The 23,714-nt window shown below is 39.3% G+C and overlaps 4 protein-coding genes across 4 annotated transcripts in view; 3 read left to right on the top strand and 1 right to left on the bottom strand.

Moving 5' to 3' along the window:
• Positions 1-546: 546 nt before the first annotated feature.
• Positions 547-4,761, top strand: LOC128231100 (uncharacterized protein DDB_G0287625-like). The gene is made up of 2 exons (XM_052943520.1): positions 547-1,831; positions 1,970-4,761. The coding sequence occupies exons 1-2, from the start codon at positions 547-549 to the stop codon at positions 4,759-4,761; spliced, it is 4,077 nt and encodes a 1,358-aa protein (XP_052799480.1).
• Positions 4,762-10,279: 5,518 nt separating this feature from the next.
• On the top strand, positions 10,280-12,630 carry LOC128231099 (uncharacterized). Its single transcript, XM_052943519.1, has 5 exons — positions 10,280-10,363; positions 10,784-10,972; positions 11,193-11,562; positions 11,785-11,900; positions 12,139-12,630. Exons 1-5 carry the CDS (start codon positions 10,280-10,282, stop codon positions 12,628-12,630), a joined length of 1,251 nt encoding a protein of 416 aa, XP_052799479.1.
• A 4,073-nt stretch (positions 12,631-16,703) lies between these two features.
• On the top strand, positions 16,704-18,272 carry LOC128229878 (complement C1q-like protein 4). Its single transcript, XM_052941764.1, has 2 exons — positions 16,704-16,942; positions 17,745-18,272. Exons 1-2 carry the CDS (start codon positions 16,735-16,737, stop codon positions 18,185-18,187), a joined length of 651 nt encoding a protein of 216 aa, XP_052797724.1. The 5' UTR covers positions 16,704-16,734; the 3' UTR covers positions 18,188-18,272.
• A 730-nt stretch (positions 18,273-19,002) lies between these two features.
• Positions 19,003-23,714, bottom strand: part of LOC128230447 (protein HIRA-like) — a 257,743-nt gene continuing 253,031 nt past the window's right edge. Inside the window, 2 exon segments of the mRNA XM_052942716.1 lie at positions 19,003-20,681; positions 22,251-22,342. Coding sequence (XP_052798676.1) covers positions 20,559-20,681; positions 22,251-22,342 — 215 coding nt within the window. The 3' untranslated portion in view covers positions 19,003-20,558.

Raw genomic sequence — 23,714 nt, 5'->3', positions numbered from 1 at the left:
TTTGTGTTTGCAGTTTGCATATGTGCAACAATTATAAATGACAATGCATTAAATAAAAAATATTGGGTTTGAATGAACTTTAGTAGACGTCTACTATATGCTTATTTGCCTAGTTTTGTATATGTAACAGTGTAAGTAATGAAAATAATGCCTTAACTACGCATAAGTGCATAAAAATGTAATTGTATTGAACCTTTTAAAAGGTTACCGAACAAGTGGAATAATTATAATATATAATGGGGCCTTAAAGTTTGCTTCATAAGCCCTTTGCTTTTGTGATGTCCAACTGAAAATGTTAATTTGATATTCGATGAATATAAGACTAACACTTCTGTGTCATACTTCCATATGCAACGGGGTGTCTAGTGACTAACCATTGGGTATTTGTGTTTTTTCAGCAATGAGGAGCGCGACGACTACGATGATCGTGACGATTATGACGACGACGACGATGAAGATTATGACGATGATGATGACGACGATGATGACAAGTCTGAAGTTGTTACTGATAAAAGGCATCCACCGCCTGTCTACGATGAAGATGATATGACTGATTACGATGACGAAGACGACGTTGAAATGAAAGCGGGCAAATCTAGCGACAAAGCCAAGCTTCTCGCCGCAAAGGCAAAATCAAAGAAAAAGACTGTAGACAATAGTGAGGACGATGAAAGCGAATACGATGAGCATGATAAAGGAAAAGAAACAGATGACGAGAAGGAAAATACAATATCTGATGAAGATTCAGAAAATGAGAAGTCTGATGAAGATGATGAAGAATTGGAATTGACAGATGATGGAGATGATGGCAAAGATCTCACTGATGCCGAAAAGAAAGAGAAAAAAGAGAAAAAAATGGTTGCAATAGCAGCAGCAAAGGAACTTAAGAAAAAGAAACAGGAAGAAAAAGCCAAACTTAAAGCTGAAAAGGAAGCGATAAAGGCTAAGAAAAAAGCTCAACAAGACGAATTGAAAGCGGCACAGGCTAAGAAGAAAGCGGAACAAGACGATTTGAAAGCAAAGAAAAAGGCTGATGCAGCTAAGGCAAGTGCGACAGTTACTAACGTTGATGAAACCAAAAAGGATACAAAGAAGGCCGATAGAACAAAGACACCTTCACAAGACAAATCTAAAAAAAGGCGAAGACACCGAGGATACAGCAGCGAGGAAGAGGATAGTGAAGGTGAATACTATGAAAATTGGAACCCGGATGCTGATGAAAATCCTGAAATTGTCGTCGCAAAAGTAGACTTGCATAATAAAGCTAGTGAACAATCAAACAGTCGAATTGAAGCGGTGGATGGAAAAAAATCAAAAGAAAAATCTAAGAATAAAGTTAAACCGAACAAAAATAAACAAAATGAAAAAGATGTAAAAAAATTCCTATTACACGTGCCAAGCGATGAGGGTGAAGATAATGATGATGATGATGATTATGAAGATGGTGAAAACGATGTTGATGATAATGATGTTGATCATGATGGTAAAGGTACTGTTCGTAATGCTGATATAGGTGGTAGAGATGAACATGAAGACGACAGTGATAAGGGCGATACCAATGTTACAAATAACAACAAATCCCATGATATAGATGGTGTTGTTGCAAATAAAACGTTGAATGCTAAACCGAACAGAAGTTATAACGATGCCAAACGTAATCGAAATGAAAGCTCAGAAAGCAGAATAGAAGTGTCTTCTGGAAGACAACGGTCAAAATCGAATGGTGAAAACAACAGTGCGAAAGCCATGGCTAATGGCAGTAGTGGAAAGAAAATGGATACTCGCAATTCTAGGAATGAGGATATCTCTGACAGGGATTATAATACGAAAAGTGATAATAATGATGATGATGATGATGATGATGATGATGATGACGATGACGATTATCAAGAAGATGCTGATAATGCTGGCGATAATGACGAAGATACAAATGAAGCTCATTCTTCGTCTGAATTGAATTCTCCGGTAGGAGGTAAAAGCAATGTAAAACCAAAGAAGGTCGGATTTTTCAGCGGTTTATTTAACGGAAATAACAATAAAAATGCAAACAAAGGCAACAAGAGTAATATAACAGGAACATCAAACAAAGACGTCCAGCCTCCCAAAAAGGATCAGAGCAAAGACCCTGTTATGAGTATTTACAATGAAAAGGACAAGAATAGTTTGTTTTACAAAGATCCAAAGAAAAAAACAGACTACGGTGACTGGGGAGAAGAAAATACAAATAGTTCTGGAAAATCAGAGCCTGTCAATCCGAATTTAAATCAAAATGTTTCAAGGGTTCCAGGCCTTTTCAGATCACGTAATGAACCTTCCAGTATAAAAACCTACCAAAATCAGCCCCTAATGAACACAAACGCGGAATATCAAATTGCAGGGAACGCGCTGCTGAAAGATGGCGTTAGTACGCCGACGGGGTACAATAGAAAGACAAATGGAACACTACAGCGTCAACCGGGAAATATGAACCCAATTACTCCGTTAGGTTTCATGAAAAATACTGATGGGACTATACAACGAGATGCAAGCAAGCAGACAGCTATCTTTCCTGGAGCTGGAAACTATCCTCAGAATAACATTGCGAAAAGTCATGGACAATATCACAACAACATTAGAGACCCGGTGTTAGCTGGGCAAGCAATGGATAACACTAGTGGAGTCCCGGCATTTAATGGGCAGTCGACTGGCACCAACATTAGAGACCCGGTGGGGGATAGTACGTCAGGCCCTGTAACTAAAGGTCAAGCAGTGGACAACAACACTGGAGACACTGCATTTAATGGGCAAACAATGGACAACAACACCAGAGGCCCGTTATTTAATGGGCAAACAATGGGCAACAACGCGAGAGACCCTGTATTTAATGCACAAGGAATGGGCAACACCACTACAGACCCGGTGTTTACTGGACTGCCTTTCCACCAAAATAATCCAAATGTTAACCAAAATGGAATACAAGGCAATACAAACAATGCAAATAATGCGCCTGACGAACGTGCGAAATTTAATACGTTGTTTAAGACAAATGCAAAACGGCAGCAAACAACGAATAAGAGAAGTGGTAAACCTGTCGATCAAACAACTAAATCGCGACGTAATGGTGATTGCAATGATTTATTTTCCAATGCAAACACTTCAAATGCATACCCGCATGATTCATATTCGAATGGAAAAGGTTATGGACACAACAACGATACCCAGCAATCGGGAAATACTGGACCACAAAGGAGCAATAAGACTAGTAATGCAAAGGGTATTGGAGGGCACGACCAGGGAAGAGGTTTTCCAAATGCGGACACCATTGGCACAGGAGGTCTTGAAAACCGTCCAGTGGGTTTGAATGGTTCAGGACACAATCCTCATAGTAATGGGCCGACAGGGAGTGGCCAAAACAATCACAATAGCGCTCTTTATGCAGATAAAAACAACCCCAATAGTGTTCCTTACGGTGGCCAAAATTATCCCAATATCGCTCCGTATGGTGGCCAAAATAACCCCAAGAACGCTCCTTATGGTGGTGAAAACAACCCAAACAACATTCCTTATGGTGGCCAAACAGATCCCAATAACGCTGCTTACGGTAACACAGGAAGCCAACATGGATACGGAACCTATCCAAATGGCCCTCCAGGGAATGTGAACGGAGGCAATGGAGGTCAGGGTCAACCCAATGGCACACAAGGTGCACCATTTGGTGAAGAAGGAATTAATCCTCAAAGGGGCACAGAAAGTGGCAGACATAGCCAAAGGAACAAACCAAACGGTAATGCAACAAATCCAAATTTAAATCCAAATGCAAATTCTCCTGGTGCAGTAGGTGGACAAAGGGGTAACACAGCTGGCTTTGGGTATCCGACGGCAGACCAAAGCGCTGGGGGAAGGCAGCCGCATCACAAAGGAAATCACTCAAATAACCCTGGCTCCCCATACCCAGGTGCTAGTAAACTCCCTATAAGCAACAAGAACTTGCCTATCAACGTTAATCCTTTGCATGCAGCAAACCCTGATTCAGATCCAAGTAGCAATGGACTGTCTGGGGGAACAAACACACCAGTCTATCCAGGTACAGCCAGGGATCCTAAGGGTAGAAAACTCCTGAGTTTCCGTGATAATGACCCTCGTTCACAGCAAATAGATCCCAACAACCCTAACATTGAAAAGAAGGGTAAACAAAATTCGGCCAGTGACAATGATAATAATGACATAGATTCCTTTAATGCGGACGGCGGTCCTTTGCCATTAAGGAAGGTGCCACCAGGACATGTCACCCAGAAACCAGCGTGGCAAAAGGAGGCCCCCGGAGAAAAAGGAAGTAACAGAAGAGGCGTGAAGACTCCGGTAAAGGAACTCAACAGACAGCCGTTAACGGAGCCAGAACCCGTATTTGATACAGGCAGGCTCGGAAAGCGATTTCCATTCCTAAATGGTAACAAAGACAAAAGAGCAAGTCAAGACGAGAGTTTTGCTAATCCTCAAAATCCAATGCGCAGAAATCAGAGCGATTCCGATTTAGTTACAAACGGAAACAGTGTATCTAAAGCTAACCCCGCGCTGAATAAGTTTTTCCCGCCGTTGCCAAATACGCTATCGAAAGAAGACAAGAAACTTGCGGAAAAAATGATGGATATAAACCCAGAAATGCAGAGTAAGATTTTCTACGGATTCGGGGTGGGCAAATGGCGCCTGATGGCAGCCAAGTGGCTCAATATGTGGAAGATGAAGAAAAAACCTGTGAAGACTGAAAGCTCCACATGGGACTAACACCCCCCCCCCCCACACACACACACACAGCGCGCGCGCACACACACACACACACACGCACACACACACACACACACACACACGATACATGTTCTTCTAAAGCATATACCTACTGTATGTTTACTGCGTATTTCATTATATCCACCGTAACAATTTATTGCTTACTGCCGATAATGTCATTTCTGTTGCGTACATTTGCATACCGAAACTGTTATGTGACTCTGTTCTTTGTTATGCGTACACATGCTTTATTCATACACTTCTTGTATCAAGTGCGTAAGTTTACGTTATGTGAATGTAATAAAACTACCAATTTTTATACAACGGGTATTGTTTTTAACCGTTTAACTAATATTTTTACTTTCGTTTTCATTTTCGAAAAATATTCCGATACAAAGAATGAACGCAAACTCCATTCTACATAATAGTTAAATCAAAAGACATAATTTTGTATACTGCAGCGATTATTAAATTGTAGTACACTGAATTAAAAATGTAAATATATCTACTCCGCATACCAAAACTGTTTGAATACCAATTTTGTAAACAGTTTATTCATATCAGATTGAAACAGTATACTTATTTTTGTATCTTACTTCAGTAGCCTAGATATAACATACAATACCTTATTAATGGAAATCTGAAGATGTACAAATATTATCTAAAATATATCTAATAGAAGAAGCACGTGTAAACATATGCAAATATTCTGGATCTATGGCACTTGCCGATAATTAAATTAAGATTTATATGACATTCCTTTATATCAACCGTGACTCAATATGTGCTTTGTTGTGGCTAAAATGTGTCGTTATATCAAAATCTCATAAATATATAAAATGGAAACTCAAATAATATCTTTAAATGTTAGAGGTTTAGGCAACATAGGAAAAAGAAAACAAATTTTCGAATGGATTAAAAATAACAATTATGACATTATATTACTGCAGGAAGTACACTGCTCAAAACAAAAAAAATCAAAATGGAAAGACGAATGGGATGGACCTTGTGTTTTTAGTGGTAACAGTTCAAATAGCATAGGAGTCGCAATTCTTATCAACCCCAAAACCAATTTAAAATTAGTAAATCACATCGAAATTAAAGAAGGTAGACTCCTTACAGTCGACATCATATTAAACGAAAATGAAATTACCTTAATTAACATATATGGACCCAATAAAGACGAAACTGGTATATTTGATTTGCTACAAACATATTTGTTGGAACATAATGATAAAACATTTATTATTGGTGGGGACTTTAATACTATTCTAAATTGTTCATTGGACAAAAGAAACGGCAAAACAGACACACATAAAAAATGTAGAGATAAAATATTTAACATAATAAACTCTTGTGATGTAGTTGATATATGGCGACTACTCCACCTTTCTAAAATGCAATATACTTGGCATTGAAATTCTAAACCACATATACACTGTCGCCTTGACTATTTCCTTATATCAAGTAATGTTTTAAATTACGTAAAGAAAAGCTTGATTAAACCAGGATTCAAATCTGATCATTCTATTGTCTCAATAACGATTGACGACTTAAAGTGCGACAAAGGTCCAGGATACTTCAAATTAAATAATGCTCTTTTATTAGACAATGAATATAAGACAAAAATTAAGGAATGCATACAAGATACAAAACATCACAATGTATCTACTAATCCAAACACTTTATGGGAAATAATAAAAGGTTCAATTAGGAACACAACAATAAAATATGCATCGCATAAAAAAGAATGCTTAAATCAGAAGAGGAAAGTTTAATTAAAGAAATAAACACTCTAGAATCACATCTTAATATAGCCAATGCCAATATCGACAATATAACTCAATCAATCATACAGAAAAAACAAAGACTCGACGAACTTCGTAGTGAACATATTAATGGTTATATTCTTAGGTCAAAGGCAAAACACGTTGAAAATAATGAAAATAACACAAAATATTTTGCTAATTTAGAGAAGAAACACTCTGAGAGGAAAACAGTCTATAAACTTAAAGTAAATGATAAGATTGTATCAGGAGTTAAAAACACATTAATTGAAGAAGTAACATTTTATAAAAGACTCTATAGTAAAGACCTAAACCTGGAAGACAATATAAGAGATATATTTCTAAACACAAACAACAATAAACTTCAAGATCTAGATAGTAATTTATGCGAAGGTTTACTCTCAATATATGAATGCGAAAATGCTTTAAAAGAAATGAAAAATAATAAAAGCCCAGGTTCAGATGGTCTGACTACAGAATTTTATAAAATATTTTGGAAAGATATCCAATCCGTTCTTACAGATTCATTAAATTACTCTTTTATAAATGGACATCTAACACCACTTCAAAAACAAGGCATAATAACACTTGTTCCAAAACCCGGTAAAAATCTAGAAGACCTTTCCAATTGGAGACCAATCAGTCTATTAAATATTGATTACAAAATAGCAACGAAAGCAATAGCTAATAGAATTAAAAAAGTACTACCTAAAATTATTGATTTTGAGCAAACTGGTTTTATCAAAGAAAGATACATCGGCGAAAATGTTCGACTCATCATAGAAGTTATGCAATATCTTGAAGAAAAACAACAACCTGGACTCCTATTCTTTGCTGACTTTCAAAAAGCATTTGATAGTATTGATCATTCCTTTATACTTGACAGTCTGCGATCTTTCAACTTTGGCACAGAGATCATTCAATGGACTAAACTCTTCTATACAGATATTCAAAGTATAATAATAAACAATGGCCATATATCGGAGGCCTTCAGAATTGAAAAGGGAGTACGCCAGGGGTGCCCGCTATCTTCCATTTTGTTCATCATTTGTCTACAAATTCTTTCAGGCTATATAAAACAAAACGCTGAAATCAAGGGAATAAAAATTGGTGAAACAGAAATAAAGCAATCACTTTTCGCTGATGATGCAACGTATTTCAATGATGGCTCAGAAAAGTCTTTGATAAATTCATTGGAATCCTTTTCAAAATGTTCTGGTCTAAACCTCAACATAAATAAATCCATCATTCTTAGAGTGGGTACCTTAAAAAACACAAACATAAGGCTCTGCAAAAATAAACCATTTATATGGACTTCAGAATGCTCAACTGCTTTAGGTATTACATTCTATAATGACAAACAAAAAACAATAGATGAAAATATAATAAAAAAGTCAACGAATTTCATAAAGTACTTAAACAATGGGAACATAGGAAACTAACATTAATGGGTAAAATTATCGTAGTAAAAACATATGCGCTACCAAAACTCATCTACCCATTCACTGTGCTCGCAAATCCGAGCAAGTATATTATTGAGAATATTAAACAATCTATCTTCAAATTCTTCTGGGACGAGAAGCCAGACAAAATAAAAAGAGATATTATGTACCAAAACCATGAAAACGGTGGACTAAAACTTACAAATGTTGAACTTTCTTAACTCCATTAAAGCTGTCTGGGTCAAAAGATATTTAGACGACAAAAACAAAAGTCAAAGCTTATAAATTATGGAAATGAATTGGTTTTTGAATGTGAATTAGGCAATGGCATAATAAACAAAATTTCAAGAGAAGGTTCATTCATAAATGATGTCCTCAAAGCCTGGAGTAAAATTAAACAAATACATGACTCAAACTCAATGAAAACAGCTAAAACAGTGATATGGAATGACCAAACAATTTGCAGTATAGGAAACACTCTGTTCTTCAAGCAATGGTATGAAAAGGGTATCAAATATCTTGAACATATTTTTGATTATAGAACAAACAATTTCTACGATTTCAATCAAATAGAATACCTATACAACATAAGGAATACAGATTTTATAAAGTATCAAACACTTGTTCGGTCAATTCCATTACATATTAAGACACAGCTGACTACAGATGGGATTATTCAAACTAATATTCAACAATTTAAAGAAATAGTTGAAACATCATTACAAACAAACAAACTTTTGTACTCGATTTTTTTGCAAAATATTCTTCAACCGACTTCTGAAACAAAGTGGAAAGAAACTCTGGATATTAGTGAAAATTTAGATTGGAAAACTATATATGGTAACATTTACAAATCAACGATAGATACAACTTTGCGTAGCTTCAACTACAAATTCCTTATGAGAATACTACCGACTAATAAATTGTTGTTTAAACTCAAACTAGTTGACTGCAGTCTATGTACATTTTGCAATTCAAATGTAGAATCAATTGAACATTTATATTGGGAGTGTCAAAAAACACAACAGCTATGGAACAAATTAAACAACTTTATTGCATTGACACCAATGGATATAACAATTTACAAACACGAAGCCCTATTAGGAATAGTAAAAAAAAGCAAGTACAGTAATATCTGTAATTTTTTAATTATCTTAATGAAATTTTATATAAACTCCACAAAATGTAATGACAGACAATTATCTTTCAATGCATTTTTGCATTATCTGAAATTAAGAATCAAAATAGAAGAGCAAATAGCATTAAACAATGATAAGTTTGAAACCCACATAAATAAATGGGAAGTACTCAATAGTCTAAACAACTAAGATACAAGACAGACACATCTAGCCTAAACAACGCATATCAAATCATTGTTTCTTTTCCTCAAATAAATAAACTAAATTTTATAAACATTAACAGGGACATCACTGTGTGTGTGTGTGTGTGTGTGTGTGTGCGTGTGTGCGTGTGTGGGGGGGGGGGAGCGCGTGTGTGTATGATAAAAAATGCTTTTTTACACAACATAGAAATGTTTAAGCATATATATATATACATATGTTCTTGCTGCATCATGTTAATATGATATATGTTGAAAAATAAATGAGAAAAAAACGTTTAACTGTAACATGCGAGTTATTGGAATCAAAATGTAAGGATTGTTAATAAAATTCTCATTTCTGCTTATTTTGAAACTAGTCAAAATATATACTGGTGTGTTCATGTAAGCACGGGTAAAATGAAACTCCCAGAAGCTGAATTTATTGTATTTTAATTTGCGGAGGCGTGGACACTACACTCAAACTGATACGGGACGGCCGCTCTCTCGAGTTGCATCTTGTAAACGGACAGTCGCATTCAATTGTATGCATCAAAAGGAAACATCGTTGTGAAAATGTGTTTTAATTACAACATGCGGAGGTTGGGCTGGAAACAGTGGAATAAATAAGGTTATTTATCCCCTTTTGGGTGCGCAAACACTCCAATCAGAGTGCATTATGCTTCTTACATACCCTCCCGACGCGCAGTATACGTTGGTTAGTCCCCACTAGCGACATGAACGTATTTTATCATTATTATAATTCCTTATTAAATTCCTTGACCGTAATTAATGACTCTGACGACAGTACAATGTTGTGGGTAAACACAGATATACGGAATTTCACTTTTGACGGATATGTGAGTGTTTACTTGATCCAGCGCGTCCGTAATCTACTCGCTAGCAACTCGGGCTTTCAAAGGAATTATGGAAACGGAAACAAACTAATATCATTTAAAAACAACTTAGGAATGCACTCGAGTGAGGTGGCTGACAGGTCGGTGCCATTACCAGTGACTAATGGTCAACCAATGAGCGTTCGGCGACCTGATCACGTGGGTTGTCATTTGTATTAGGGATTTTCGTTTTGGGGAAACTCATCTTATAAAAGAATTAATAACCGGAAAACAAGCATTAATCGACGCAAAAAAGGTGAGTAGTACCGAGGCTTGGCACATATTTTTGAATATAAATCGGAAATTGAAAGATTGGATATTAAGAAAGCAAAAACTGTTACGTGGGAAAAGGAAGTATCGGGTGATTTTTTCTATCGGAAACTGCAAAAATTGCTCATAGTTTGTGTAAGTATTGAGCTGCATGTAAGTCGATAAAATAAATAATTTCTAAAAAATTCTAAACAGCATATTGAAATTGCTATTTGTCTTTTTATGATAAGGAAATTAATTAAAATATATTTTCTTTGATATTTTTTTTTCTTTTTATAAATCATAACCAAATAAATGCTCTTTAATCAGAACACTGAACATAGAAACGATCCGACGATGTTACTGACCGAAGTAGCAGCGCTGCTGATAAGCTTGCTGGCGGGGGTTGACGGACATGGGCGCCTAGTGGATCCGCCCGGCCGGTCAACCATGTGGCGCCTCGGCTACCACACACCCGTCAACACCAACGACCATCAGCTCTCGTGTGGAGGATTCGGTGTACGACATTATTTCAGATTATTATTGTTGTATTTTTCATGCTACTTTAAATCGCAACAAAGGGTTCAAAGGTGTATACTCCGTGTATTTGTCAAGAAGATAATATATTATGGAACAAAATATTAAGTATTATAATATTCTGTCGGACGAAACTCAGACTGCGAATCGATCTATTGATCATTATTAAGGATAACACAAACTAGTATATTCTCGTTATCAGGTACAGTTTTATCGAAACGGCGGAAAGTGTGGCGTGTGCGGGGATCCCTTCCAGGGTCCGCGTGATAACGAGGCGGGTGGCAAGTACGCCACCGGAACTATAGGCGCCAGTTATTCCCAGGGTCAGGTGATCACGGTCACAACGGAGATCACCGTCAACCACGGGGGCTGGTTCGAGTTCAAACTGTGCCCTGTGAACGACCGGAAAGTGCGCGCCACGCCCGCGTGCCTGGACAAGCACCTTTTACGGGTTGTTGGTGGCGGGACGCGCTACACGATGGTGACCGGGCTCGGGCAGCAGTCCGTCCGCCTTCAGCTGCCGAAGGAGCTGACATGTTCACAGTGCGTCCTCCAGTGGAAATGGAACACAGGTAGGTGCTTAAACGCTACCTTGTATTTCAGTACAATATTACTGTTTTTAAATATGAAGTATTTTTAAACACTTTAAACTATCATTTTTTCTTTATAGCGACATACAACTCTAACACTCATGACTATTCAAGAATCTGCATAACGCACCGCGAACTGTTCACAAAAATATTATTTCAAATATATTGTTTTCGCTTCAGCCGTTTAACGTGCTTTGTTTTCAGCAAGTAACGTTGCGTGTAACGGGTCTCGGTGCTGCCACGGCTGTGGGCCCCAGGAACAATTCTACGGCTGTGCGGACGTTTCCATTCTCCCAGGGGCCGTGCCGCCACAAACACATGTAAGACAATATTCAAATGATGTTGCAACAATGATTCTTGCACGCGGTCAATGAAAATTGCTTAATTGACTTTCATTCCTCTATCTATATTTCGTGCACGTTTCTTCACTTTACCAATACATTTACGTATTTCTCTCATATCTTCATAATATTTACATATTGTTCTTAATAATTTTGATTATTGTAATATTTTCCACACCAGAACTTATCTACATGGCTTTGTTACACTGTTTCTCAGGTTACCATGCCACACCAAATCTGGCAGCCACATCCGGCAGCGACTCGACCGCCCTACAACCAAGGCGCTCCAATATCCTTCATCCCCTTGATCCCAGGCGGTGTCCTCCCGGTTGCTACCCGACCGCCAATCAACCCAGGCGCTCCGGGATCCTTCATCCCCATTGCACCGGACGGCGTCCTTCCAGCAGGCCTCGTTGGCATCGACACCGTCAGGAAATGCGCCGCCAGGGAGGAGTTCCGGTTGGAGATGCCAAATGCTGACGTCTGGTGTATCACTAATTGTAAACTGTTAAACAATTGCCGTAAAGACTTGTGTACTGAGGAGTGTCGAACTGCAGTACAGCAACCTGGTAATAAACACTCGGATTGCAAGGCGCTTAGCTTTTGGCGATCGGAACTTGGAGGCCAGGCGGCAGACGAATGGTGCTGGCAGCGTTGTGCTGCCGGCCCGTGCCCGCTGGACTTCTGTGAGAAAGACTGCTTAATGTGAGCGTGAGCGGGCGCGGGGGTGAAGGTGGTTGCGGGGGAGGGGTGACGTTGGATGCGGGTAATCAGGCTCAGGAGTTGCCGTTCTAACACGGCCAATTACAAGCGCAACGAGTTGAATTCAACATGATATATAAAAACTGATCGTTATTGAAACTTTTAAATTACGATAGCTTATATTGAAACTTATTGAAATTGTGTAAAGAAGTAAACTGTATTTTCATTTTTCATAAATATTACAAATATGAAAGATGTTATTATAGTACACCAGGTCTTAACGAAGAGAGGAATTAAACATATTTTATGACAAACATCCGCAACATATGCACATGCAAGTATGTTTCTTGTTCACTAATGTCGTCGATGCCTATATTTAAAAGACTCGTTGTACAAAAATAACCCATCGTCATTATTTTTTTTCACTACACTGATTACATAAACTGTTATAAATAAATCATATACGTTTCATAGTTTGACTTATTTCATTGCATTGACTTTGCTTTAGGTTCACTACGGAATTCAGTTAGGGTCATCGCATGTAAATGTGTTGATCTGAAACGCGATACTCGCTTATACGATGATGAAAACGCGAAATCACGTAACTACGATAACGAAAACACGAAAGTATGATGATGACAACGCGACAGTACGATAACGAAAACGCGTCAATAAAACAAAACGATGGTGATAATGCAATATACTATCATGTTTTCACAATCGTAATATCGTGATATCGCGTTTTTTATCGTTGTATATGGTGTCACGATATCATTATCGTACTGTCGCATTTTCATCATCACACAGTCGCGTGATCATCATCGCACTGTCGCTTGACCATTATCGCACTGTCGCGTGACCATTATTGCACTGTCACGTGACCATTATCGCACTGTCGCGTGACCATTATCGCACTGTCGCGTGATCATCATCGCACTGTCGCGTGACCATTATCGCACCGTCGCGTGACCATTATCGCACTGTCGCGTGATCATTATCGCACCGTCGCGTGACCATTATCGCACTGTCGCGTGATCATCATAGCACTGTCGCGTGACCATTATCGCACCGTTGCGTGACCATTATCGCACTGTCGCGTGACCATTATCGCACTGTCGCGTGATGAATATTGCACTGTCGAGCACTGTCGCGTTATCATCATCGCTCTGTCGCATGTGCATGCTCAAAAATAAAAGTCTTCAACTACAGCAGTACAAATGGACGAGTTTATACAAACTCATTTTGAAAAAGGCTATGCGAACACGGAAATACTTGTTTTTATTGAAATCGGATATGGGGGTTAGATATAAGTTGAGTTTATTTTCTTCAGACTCTTTCCCCGACATTTTGTGACATGCGGGGGTAAATTATTTATGCGCACGCGCACCGGAGGCGATTGTACGATGATGAAAGTGCGACTGTACGATGATGATAGTGCGAGTGTACGATGATGATAGTGCAACTGTACGATGGTGATAACGCGACTGTACTATAATGATAGTACGACTGCACGATGGTGATAACGCGACTGTACGATGATGATAACGCGACTGTACGATGATGATAGTACGTCTGTACGATGATGATATTGCGACTGTACGATGGTGATAGTGCGACTGTATGATGAGGATATTGCGACTGTACAATGATGATAGTGCGACTGTACGATGGTGATAGTGCGACTGTACGATGATGATAGTGCGACTGTACGATGGTGATAGTGCGACTGTACAATGATGATAGTACGTCTGTACGATGATGATATTGCGACTGTACGATGGTGATAGTGCGACTGTATGATGAGGATATTGCGACTGTACAATGATGATAGTGCGACTGTACGATGGTGATAGTGCGACTGTACGATGATGATAGTGCGACTGTACGATGGTGATAGTGCGACTGTACAATGATGATAGTGCGACTGTACGATGGTGACAGTGCGACTGTACGATGGTGATAGTGCGACTGTACGATGATGATAACGCGACTGTACGATGGTGATAGTGCGACTGTATGATGAGGATATTGCGACTGTACAATGATGATAGTGCGACTGTACGATGGTGATAGTGCGACTGTACGATGGTGATAGTGCGACTGTACGATGGTGATAGTGCGACTGTACGATGGTGATAGTGCGACTGTACGATGGTGATAGTGCGACTGTACGATGGTGATAGTGCGACTGTATGATGAGGATATTGCGACTGTACAATGATGATAGTGCGACTGTACGATGGTGATAGTGCGACTGTACGATGGTGATAGTGCGACTGTACGATGGTGATAGTGCGACTGTACGATGGTGATAGTGCGACTGTACGATGATGATAGTGCGACTGTACGATGGTGATAGTGCGACTGTACGATGGTGATAGTGCGACTGTACGATGGTGATAGTGCGACTGTACAATGGTGATAGTGCGACTGTACAATGGTGATAGTGCGACTGTACGATGGTGATAGTGCGACTGTACGATGATGATAGTGCGACTGTACGATGGTGATAGTGCGACTGTACGATGATGATAGTGCGACTGTACAATGATGATAGTACGACTGTACGATGGTGATAGTGCGACTGTACGATGATGAAAGTGTGCGTGTACGGTGATGATAGTGCAACTGTACGATGGTGATAATGCGACTGGACGGTGGTGATAGTGCGACTGTACGATGGTGATAGTGCGACTGTACGATGGTGATAATGCGATTGTACGATGGTGATAGTGCGACTGTACGATGGTGATAGTGCGACTGTACGATGGTGATAGTGCGACTGTACGATGGTGATAGTGCGACTGTACGATGGTGATAATGCGACTGTACAATGATGATAGTGCGACTGTACTATGGTGATAATGCGACTGTGATAGTGCGACTGTACGATGATGATAGTGCGACTGTACGACGGTGATAGTGCGACTGTACGATGAGGATATTGCGACTGTACAAAGATGATAGTGCGACTGTACGATGGTGATAGTGCGACTGTACGATAATGATAATGCGACTGTACGATGGTGATAGTGCGACTGTACGATGATGATAACGCGACAGTACGATGGTGATAGTGCGACTGTACGGTGGTGATAACGCGACTGTACGATGATGATAACGCGATTATATTCTATAGTAACCGTTAGGAGTGGCGGGGAAATATTAAATATTGACTGCCTTGAAAATTGAATCCAATGTTCATTTTCATTGTTGAAACATAATTATATGGTCAACATTTATTTTAACTAAACAGTCGTTGAAACTCATCAGTGTACATTTTGTTATCAGTAATGGGGTTAACGGTTTATAACATTCAAAATAAACGTCATTTCCTTTTACTGTTACATATAATACTAATGTAGCTTCGGATTCAAACCATTACTATCCTAATTCACGGTGGAGCGGCGGGAACCAGCGAGGTCTGGGTTACAATTATAGCGCGCCAATATCAGTCGACCACGAATTTGCTTTAAATGATTCGCTACCCAATGAAATCTTGATTTGCAAGATAAGAAAACTTTTCGCGACGTATTAACAAGTAATTCAAAATACATGCACACACCTATTTCAACATTGGCGAAGGGTTTGGCGTTCAGTCGCATCACGGGGAGAATAGTGCGTGTGTGTTCCGAACATATCCTCCATTTTTTTAATAAATGGGGACAATTTGGGCCACATTATCGACGCACGTATAGGACGATCGACTTGTTTTATGTCGATTTGCGAGTAACAGCATTAAATAGACACGCCGACATAATAACTGCAACATGTCTTGTTTTAACTCTCAAGTCGACATGAAACAAAACGACAAGACTACTTGATTTAATTAATTTTTTTCTCACTAAACGTTACAAAAATGAGAAACAAATTTCTCTCACGGTAGTACAAAGTTGCAATGATGTGATGAACATGTTGCGTATGTAAATGTACCTCAAGCATAATTTGCTATTGAAAAGGAAAGCGGTAAATACATGAGATTGTAAAACTGAATTTTGACACAGTCTTGCTGCGTAAGAAACAAGATAAGAATGCTCTACGTCCACTTGTTTTCAGTTTTCCGTCCTACAGATTGGCTGTTCTTTACACAAAAGTGTGTGGTAAATTTCAAATGTTGTTTATGAAGTTGTTATGTTTCCTCGCGTGCACGATACGCGTGGATTCTGTGAGGTCGGTGGCGGGCGGGAGGCTGGATGAACTGGAGGCGGCAGTTGGCACCCTTTTCGGTACCGTAGACTCTCTTCTGGCTGAGCGGGCTCGTGACAGCAACCGGATATCCGCCCTTGAGCGACGGGTGGACGAACTAACACACTCTTGCTGTACGTACTGTAGCTCGACAGAAGACTGCGCAATCATTAGTTTTACAAGGTTAACGCGGTTTAAAAAAGTCTGAAACATCTCGAAAAACCTTTATGTCATATAAGTAGCTTAAAGGAACTAGACACCAGATGGTCACAAAATTTGCAAATACAGTACTACCTCAAAACAAGCCTAGAATTGTAAATACGAGCATGTATAAGGATGATAATACGTCACTTTTCAGGATTATAAGAATATTTTGTCGCTGTCTCAGCTGAGTTTACCCGTTTAAAAACATCGCATAACGTTTTCCCAGTTTATAGTGTTTATAGCATGTGAAAGTAACGTCATAAGTACAGGTTCATATACCGACGCTTTTTTAAATTTTCTGATATTTACATGGTAGACAAACAGGAAATTTCGAATCGGAAGAAAATACGCAAAAGCTACGAAAAATACATATGCCGTTAGCAATGTGATACATCAGTAATCAAGATTCAATGCGTTGTACACAACGATATCGATTTTATGTAAGTTTTTTTGTTAATTCTCTTTTTTTCTTGCTCTTATATCATCTGGTGCCTAGTCCCTTTAAGTATCCTATTTCATTTAGTCATCTTACTTACTTGATTCTACAAAATAAGAACTAGTTTATCGTGATGATCATGAAGATAAGTTCCGTTAAAAGACTCAAAACTCTTTAAAATGAGAACAATACAAAATGTAGGATCTCAATACAAGTATAGTAAGCTTATCTTAAGTTATAAGGGACTACGGACTTCGGCTTGTCCTGCCTTCAGGTGGAACACCATTTCTTTTCAGTGGAAAACAGAACAAAGAGGTTTTTGCTCGACGGCGAGGGACAGGTAGCATTCATGGTCGGTCTCCAACAGTCAGACGATCACCTGACACCCGACGACATCGTTCCATTCGACAGTATCGTCACCAACGAGGGTGGCGGCTACAACGCGGGGCTACACGTGTTTGTGTGCCCCTTGCGAGGCGTATACGCCTTTCAGTCCTCCCTGATGGCCGACTACCACAAGCACATAGAGACGCAGCTGGTGAAGGAGGGGAAAGTGCTGGCGCACATGTACGCCGCGGGGTCCACTGCCGGGCACGGGTTCGACCAGGGTTACAACAGCGCCGTGACGCGCTGTGAGGCGGGTGAGCACGTGTGGGTGAAGCTCCGAGGCGCCAGCGGCACAACCGTGGTCGCCGACGGCTTCTCCACGTTCTCGGGCTACCTCCTGTGGGCTCTCTGATAAAGACTGCGTACTTGTAAATAGTATTAAACATAGATAGTTCAAGTTTTGTGTCAATAATTATGAATTTCGCAATACGCATTCTAGTTCTAACCGGAAAGGATTTTGTTGTAATTCTGCGCGCTGGAACGCACTGTTTTGGAAGAGAAAGCAAGTAAATTGTTGTTTCTAAATTCTAATATTTGACGTACACATTTGCGATGTATGTAGTTAAATACTGCATGACATTGCTTGAATAATAATTCAACTATTTCTTAGATTTCATAGACAAAACATTCTGAATTCGTGAATATTTGGTAGAAAACGCGGCTTCTATGACCTTTAGGGTGTTTGAGTATGCAAGGAATTTTATTTGACCTAGTGGCATACTTTTTGACCGAAAGACGAATAACTTAATTTGACTATCCCCAATCTCATTAAAAAAATTCGAGGCGTTTGATCATGTTCGTTTCTCTATAAAGTTTAGTTTGGTGGAGAGATGATTCATCATCTGTTTTATATGAGATTGAACACCTGGCTGGTTAACCAGCCTATATAAAATCGGATACAAGGAGAATGGAAGGCATGTATGACAACCATATACATCAATGTTCCAAGGTTGTTCACTTCAAACCAATGATGAAACTGACACATTTGAATATTAATAGGTTAACGGGTCATAATTCCGAAGAGAAGTATTTTGCCTAACCCACATTATTACCAGGACGTATCGATGCCTCAAAGGACAGACAGTGCTGGTTGTATTGGAACATGAATATTTCTATTTCTAGGCTCTCGTAAAAAGAAGTGTGTACCTCGTTAATACAAACAAGCAATAACTGGTCTTCAATCTATTTATTAATCATGATCAGAAACAACGACAACAATGATAAATATGTACAGTAGCACATTGCACGGGACACAACACAAACATGACTACAGCACTGTCCCTCCACCTGTCACATGTACCTACACTAGGAAAGAAACAGTGTAGAATCACCCAACTTACAAGAGGTAAAACATGGCATACTAGTGATATACATGTAGAATTAGTATTCAAGAGATCTCATGACAGAGCAGCTGCATGTACCTACCTGAGATATACACATGTACACTGTGGTATACACATGTAGCTACCTGAGATATACACATGTACACTGGTATACACATGTAGCTACCTGAGATATACACATGTACACTGGTATACACATGTAGCTACCTGAGATATACACATGTACACTGGTATACACATGTAGCTACCTGAGATATACACATGTACACTGGTATACACATGTAGCTACCTGAGATATACACATGTACACTGTGGTATACACATGTAGCTACCTGAGATATACACATGTACACTGGTATACACATGTAGCTACCTGAGATATACACATGTACACTGGTATACACATGTAGCTACCTGAGATATACACATGTACCTACCTGAGATATACACATGTACCTACCTGAGATATACACATGTACCTACCTGAGATATACACATGTACCTACCTGAGATATACACATGTACCTACCTGAGATATACACATGTACCTACCTGAGATATACACATGTAGCTACCTGAGATATACACATGTACCTACCTGAGATATACACATGTACACTGTGGTATAGTGAGAAATGGCAAAATGGACTTCTTGGTGGCAAATTACTATTTTAAATATGTAGTCGATATAAACTGACTACTTCAGACCTGAGCAGTGTACCTGATATTTCTGTACATATATGTACAAATCTTGATCTGAAAGGGTGTACATACTACACAATATTTATAGTAACGTCAGTGATGTCTTCATAACAAGCGTCTACCATCCATATTATTGAGTATGTTAATCTATACCTTCAGTGTTTACATTCCAACTGTTAGTGACACTCAGATGTCTATGTTGAAATAAACCCATCTATGCTTGAACCTTAACCTGGAAGAACGCTACGACACAATACACTTGGTCACTGACTTGTAATGACTGTCAGCTACATAGTAATCAGGGAATCTCTGACTGTCTCACTCAGGTAGTGTATTTAAATCCAAGCAAGTGCATTTTTCAAAAAGGTTTCAGTTTCCCAATACATGTATTAAACTGTAAGATTGCACATTCATTTACATAATACAAATTCTAAATCAACAGTAACCTTAATAAAACATATACACAATTATTAATTCCATAATTTACTAATAGGCTTCTATGCAATGTCTGAGAATATATTCCAGTCTAATCCAACAACAAACTGCCCTATTGTCTGTCTCTGTAAGTGGACAAGGCCTCTCCCGTGGTGTTGCTGTCCCTGTATATTGGAGGGTTAGGTTGTGTGTCCCATTTTCGGTGGGTTGGAGGGGTCAAACAGGTAACCAGGCCAGGTGGGGTCAGGTAGTGTCAGGTGCCATGTCTAGCTGCTCCTGGAACTCGGTGTAGAGACGCTGCAGGGCCTTCAGGTTCTCACTGAACAATGGCAGGACCTCCTTCAGAAGGGTTCGCTTCTTGATGCCCTGGGAACAGACAAAGACATGTGCTCATACATAATAGTTGTTGTGGCTATGGGTTTGCTTTTAATGCCCTGGGAACAGACAAAGACATGGGCTCATACATAATAGTTGTTGTGGCTATGGGTTTGCTTTTAATGCCCTGGGAACAGACAAAGACATGGGCTCATACATACATGTAATTGTTGTTGTGGCTGTGGGTTTGCTTTTAATGCCCTGGGAACAGACAAAGACATGGGCTCATACATAATAGTTGTTGTGGCTATGGGTTTGCTTTTAATGCCCTGGGAACAGACAAAGACATGGGCTCATACATAATAGTTGTTGTGGCTGTGGGTTTGCTTTTAATGCCCTGGGAACAGACAAAGACATGGGCTCATACATAATAGTTGTTGTGGCTGTGGGTTTGCTTTTAATGCCCTGGGAACAGACAAAGACATGGGCTCATACATAATAGTTGTTGTGGCTGTGGGTTTGATTTTTAATGCCCTGGGGACAGACAAAGACATGGGCTCATACATAATAGTTGTTGTGGCTATGGGTTTGCTTTTTAACACCCTGGGGACAGACAAAGACATGGGCTCATACATAATAGTTTTTGTGGCTATGGGTTTGATTTTTAATGCCCTTGGAAACAGACAAAGACATGGGCTCATACATAATAGTTGTTGTGGCTATGGGTTTGCTTTTTAATGCCCTGAGGACAGACAAAGACATGGGCCCATACATAAAAGTTGTTGTGGCTATGGGTTTGCTTTTTAATGCCCTGAGGACAGACAAAGACATGGGTTTATACATAATTGTTGTTGTGGCTATGGGTTTGCTTTTAATGCCCTAGGGACAGACAAAGATATGGGATCATATATGATAGTTGTGGGGGCTATTGGCTCGTTTCTTAATGCCCTGGGGACAGACAAAGGCATGGGCTCATATATCATAGTTGTGGGAGCTATTAGCTTGTTTCTTAATGCCATGGGGACAGACAAAAACATGGGCTCATGTATAATAGTTGTTGTGGCTATGGGTTTGCTTTTTAATGCCATGGGGACAGACAAAGACATGGGCACATATAAAATTATGATAGTTGTGGGGGCTATTGGCTCGTTTCTTTGTGCCCTGGGGACAGACAAAGACATTGGCTCATACAAAATAGTTGTGGGTGCTATTGGCTCGTTTTTTAATGCCCTGGGGACAGTCAGAGACATGGGCTCATACATAATAGTTGTTGTGGCTGGTTTGGTTATTATGCCCTATGGGCAGACAAAGACATGGGCTCATATATGATACTTGTGGGAGCCATGGGCTCTTTCGATGCCCTGGGGACAGACATAAACATGGTAGTAATTGGGGCTCTGTTACTAAAGCTTATCATAGCATGTATTTTTATATTATCTGGCTACTGATTTAGTTTTAAATGTGTTCTAGTTCTACTTATTTTGGGCTGGGTTGTAGCTTATTTTGGTATTTTTCTGTCTATACTCAGGTAGCAGTAAAAACTCAAAACAAAAGCTGTTTATATAGTAGGTAAGGTGTATATGTGGTAATGTTAATGTTATGGCATTTTTGCCACTATACCAGTATGGAGTGTTCCCAGGTATGTTTGCTGGATGTCTTGATGATGGGACCGAGCAGGCCTGAACACACCTCTCGCAGCTGGCTCTCCAAGCCTGCAAAAAAAGAAAAAATATGACAGTTGGAGGATATATTTTGAAAAAACACACCTTGTTAACCCTGACCTTTAAAGAATGGTTCTACTAAAAACTTTGACTTGTCACAGGATAGTTGGATTGATGGCTACTTTGTAAAAAAGTATATGGGAATCTGCATTTTGCATTTGGTATTATCTTCTTTAAATAGTGCCTCAGTCACACTTCCATATAGACTACAAAGTACATACAGGCTGTATGATACAGCTATAGCAACAATCACAAATCTGAAAAGTATTACCAGTGTTTTGTTAGTAGCAAATTTACATTATTTTGCATAAATGAAGCATGGAATCTAACAGTAAGCAATGATGAGCCTGATTTAAAACACATTCTACGTGTACAATAAACATTGTTAAACAATATGTCATTTTCACAATTTAATGTAACATATTGGGGCATTGTGTTGCTTTTTTCACAAGTCAATGTGACATATTGGGGACTGTGTTGCTTCTTTCACAAGTCTATGTAACGTATTGGGGATTGTGTTGCTTCTTTCACAAGTCAATGTGACATGTTGGGGACTGTGTTGCTTCTTTCACAAGTCTATGTAACGTATTGGGGATTGTGTTGCTTTTTTCACAAGTCAATGTGACATATTGGGGACTGTGTTGCTTCTTTCACAAGTCTATGTAACGTATTGGGGATTGTGTTGCTTCTTTCACAAGTCAATGTAAAATGTAGGGGCATTGTGTGGCTTCTTTCACAAGTCAATGTAACATGTTGGGGGCATTGTGTGGCTTCTTTCACAAGTCAATGTAACATGCTGGGTCATTGTGTTGCTTCTTTCACAAGTCAATGTAACATGCTGGGTCATTGTGTGGCTTCTTTCACAAGTCAATGTAACATGCTGGGTCATTGTGTGGCTTCATTCACAATTTAATGTAACATGTTGGGGAATTGTGTGGCTTCTTTCACAAGTCAATGTGACATGTTGGGGAATTGTGTGGCTTTTTTCACAAGTCAATGTGACATGTTGGGGATTGTGTTGCTTCTTTCAAAAGTCAATGTAACATGTTGGGGCATTGTGTTGCTTCTTTCACAAGTCAATGTAACATGTTGGGGCATAGTGTTGCTCTTACACAAGTCAATGTAACATGTTGGGGCATTGTGTGGCTTTTTTCACAAGTCAATGTAACATGCTGGGTCATTGTGTGGCTTCTTTCACAAGTCAATGTAACATGCTGGGTCATTGTGTGGCTTCATTCACAATTTAATGTAACATGTTGGGGAATTGTGTGGCTTCTTTCACAAGTCAATGTGACATGCTGGGGAATTGTGTGGCTTTTTTCACAAGTCAATGTAACATGTTGGGGATTGTGTTGCTTCTTTC

Source organism: Mya arenaria, chromosome 4, assembly GCF_026914265.1.
Source record: "Mya arenaria isolate MELC-2E11 chromosome 4, ASM2691426v1".
NCBI classification, from domain to species: domain Eukaryota; kingdom Metazoa; phylum Mollusca; class Bivalvia; order Myida; family Myidae; genus Mya; species Mya arenaria.
This window is presented reverse-complemented; position numbering and strand designations above follow the sequence as displayed.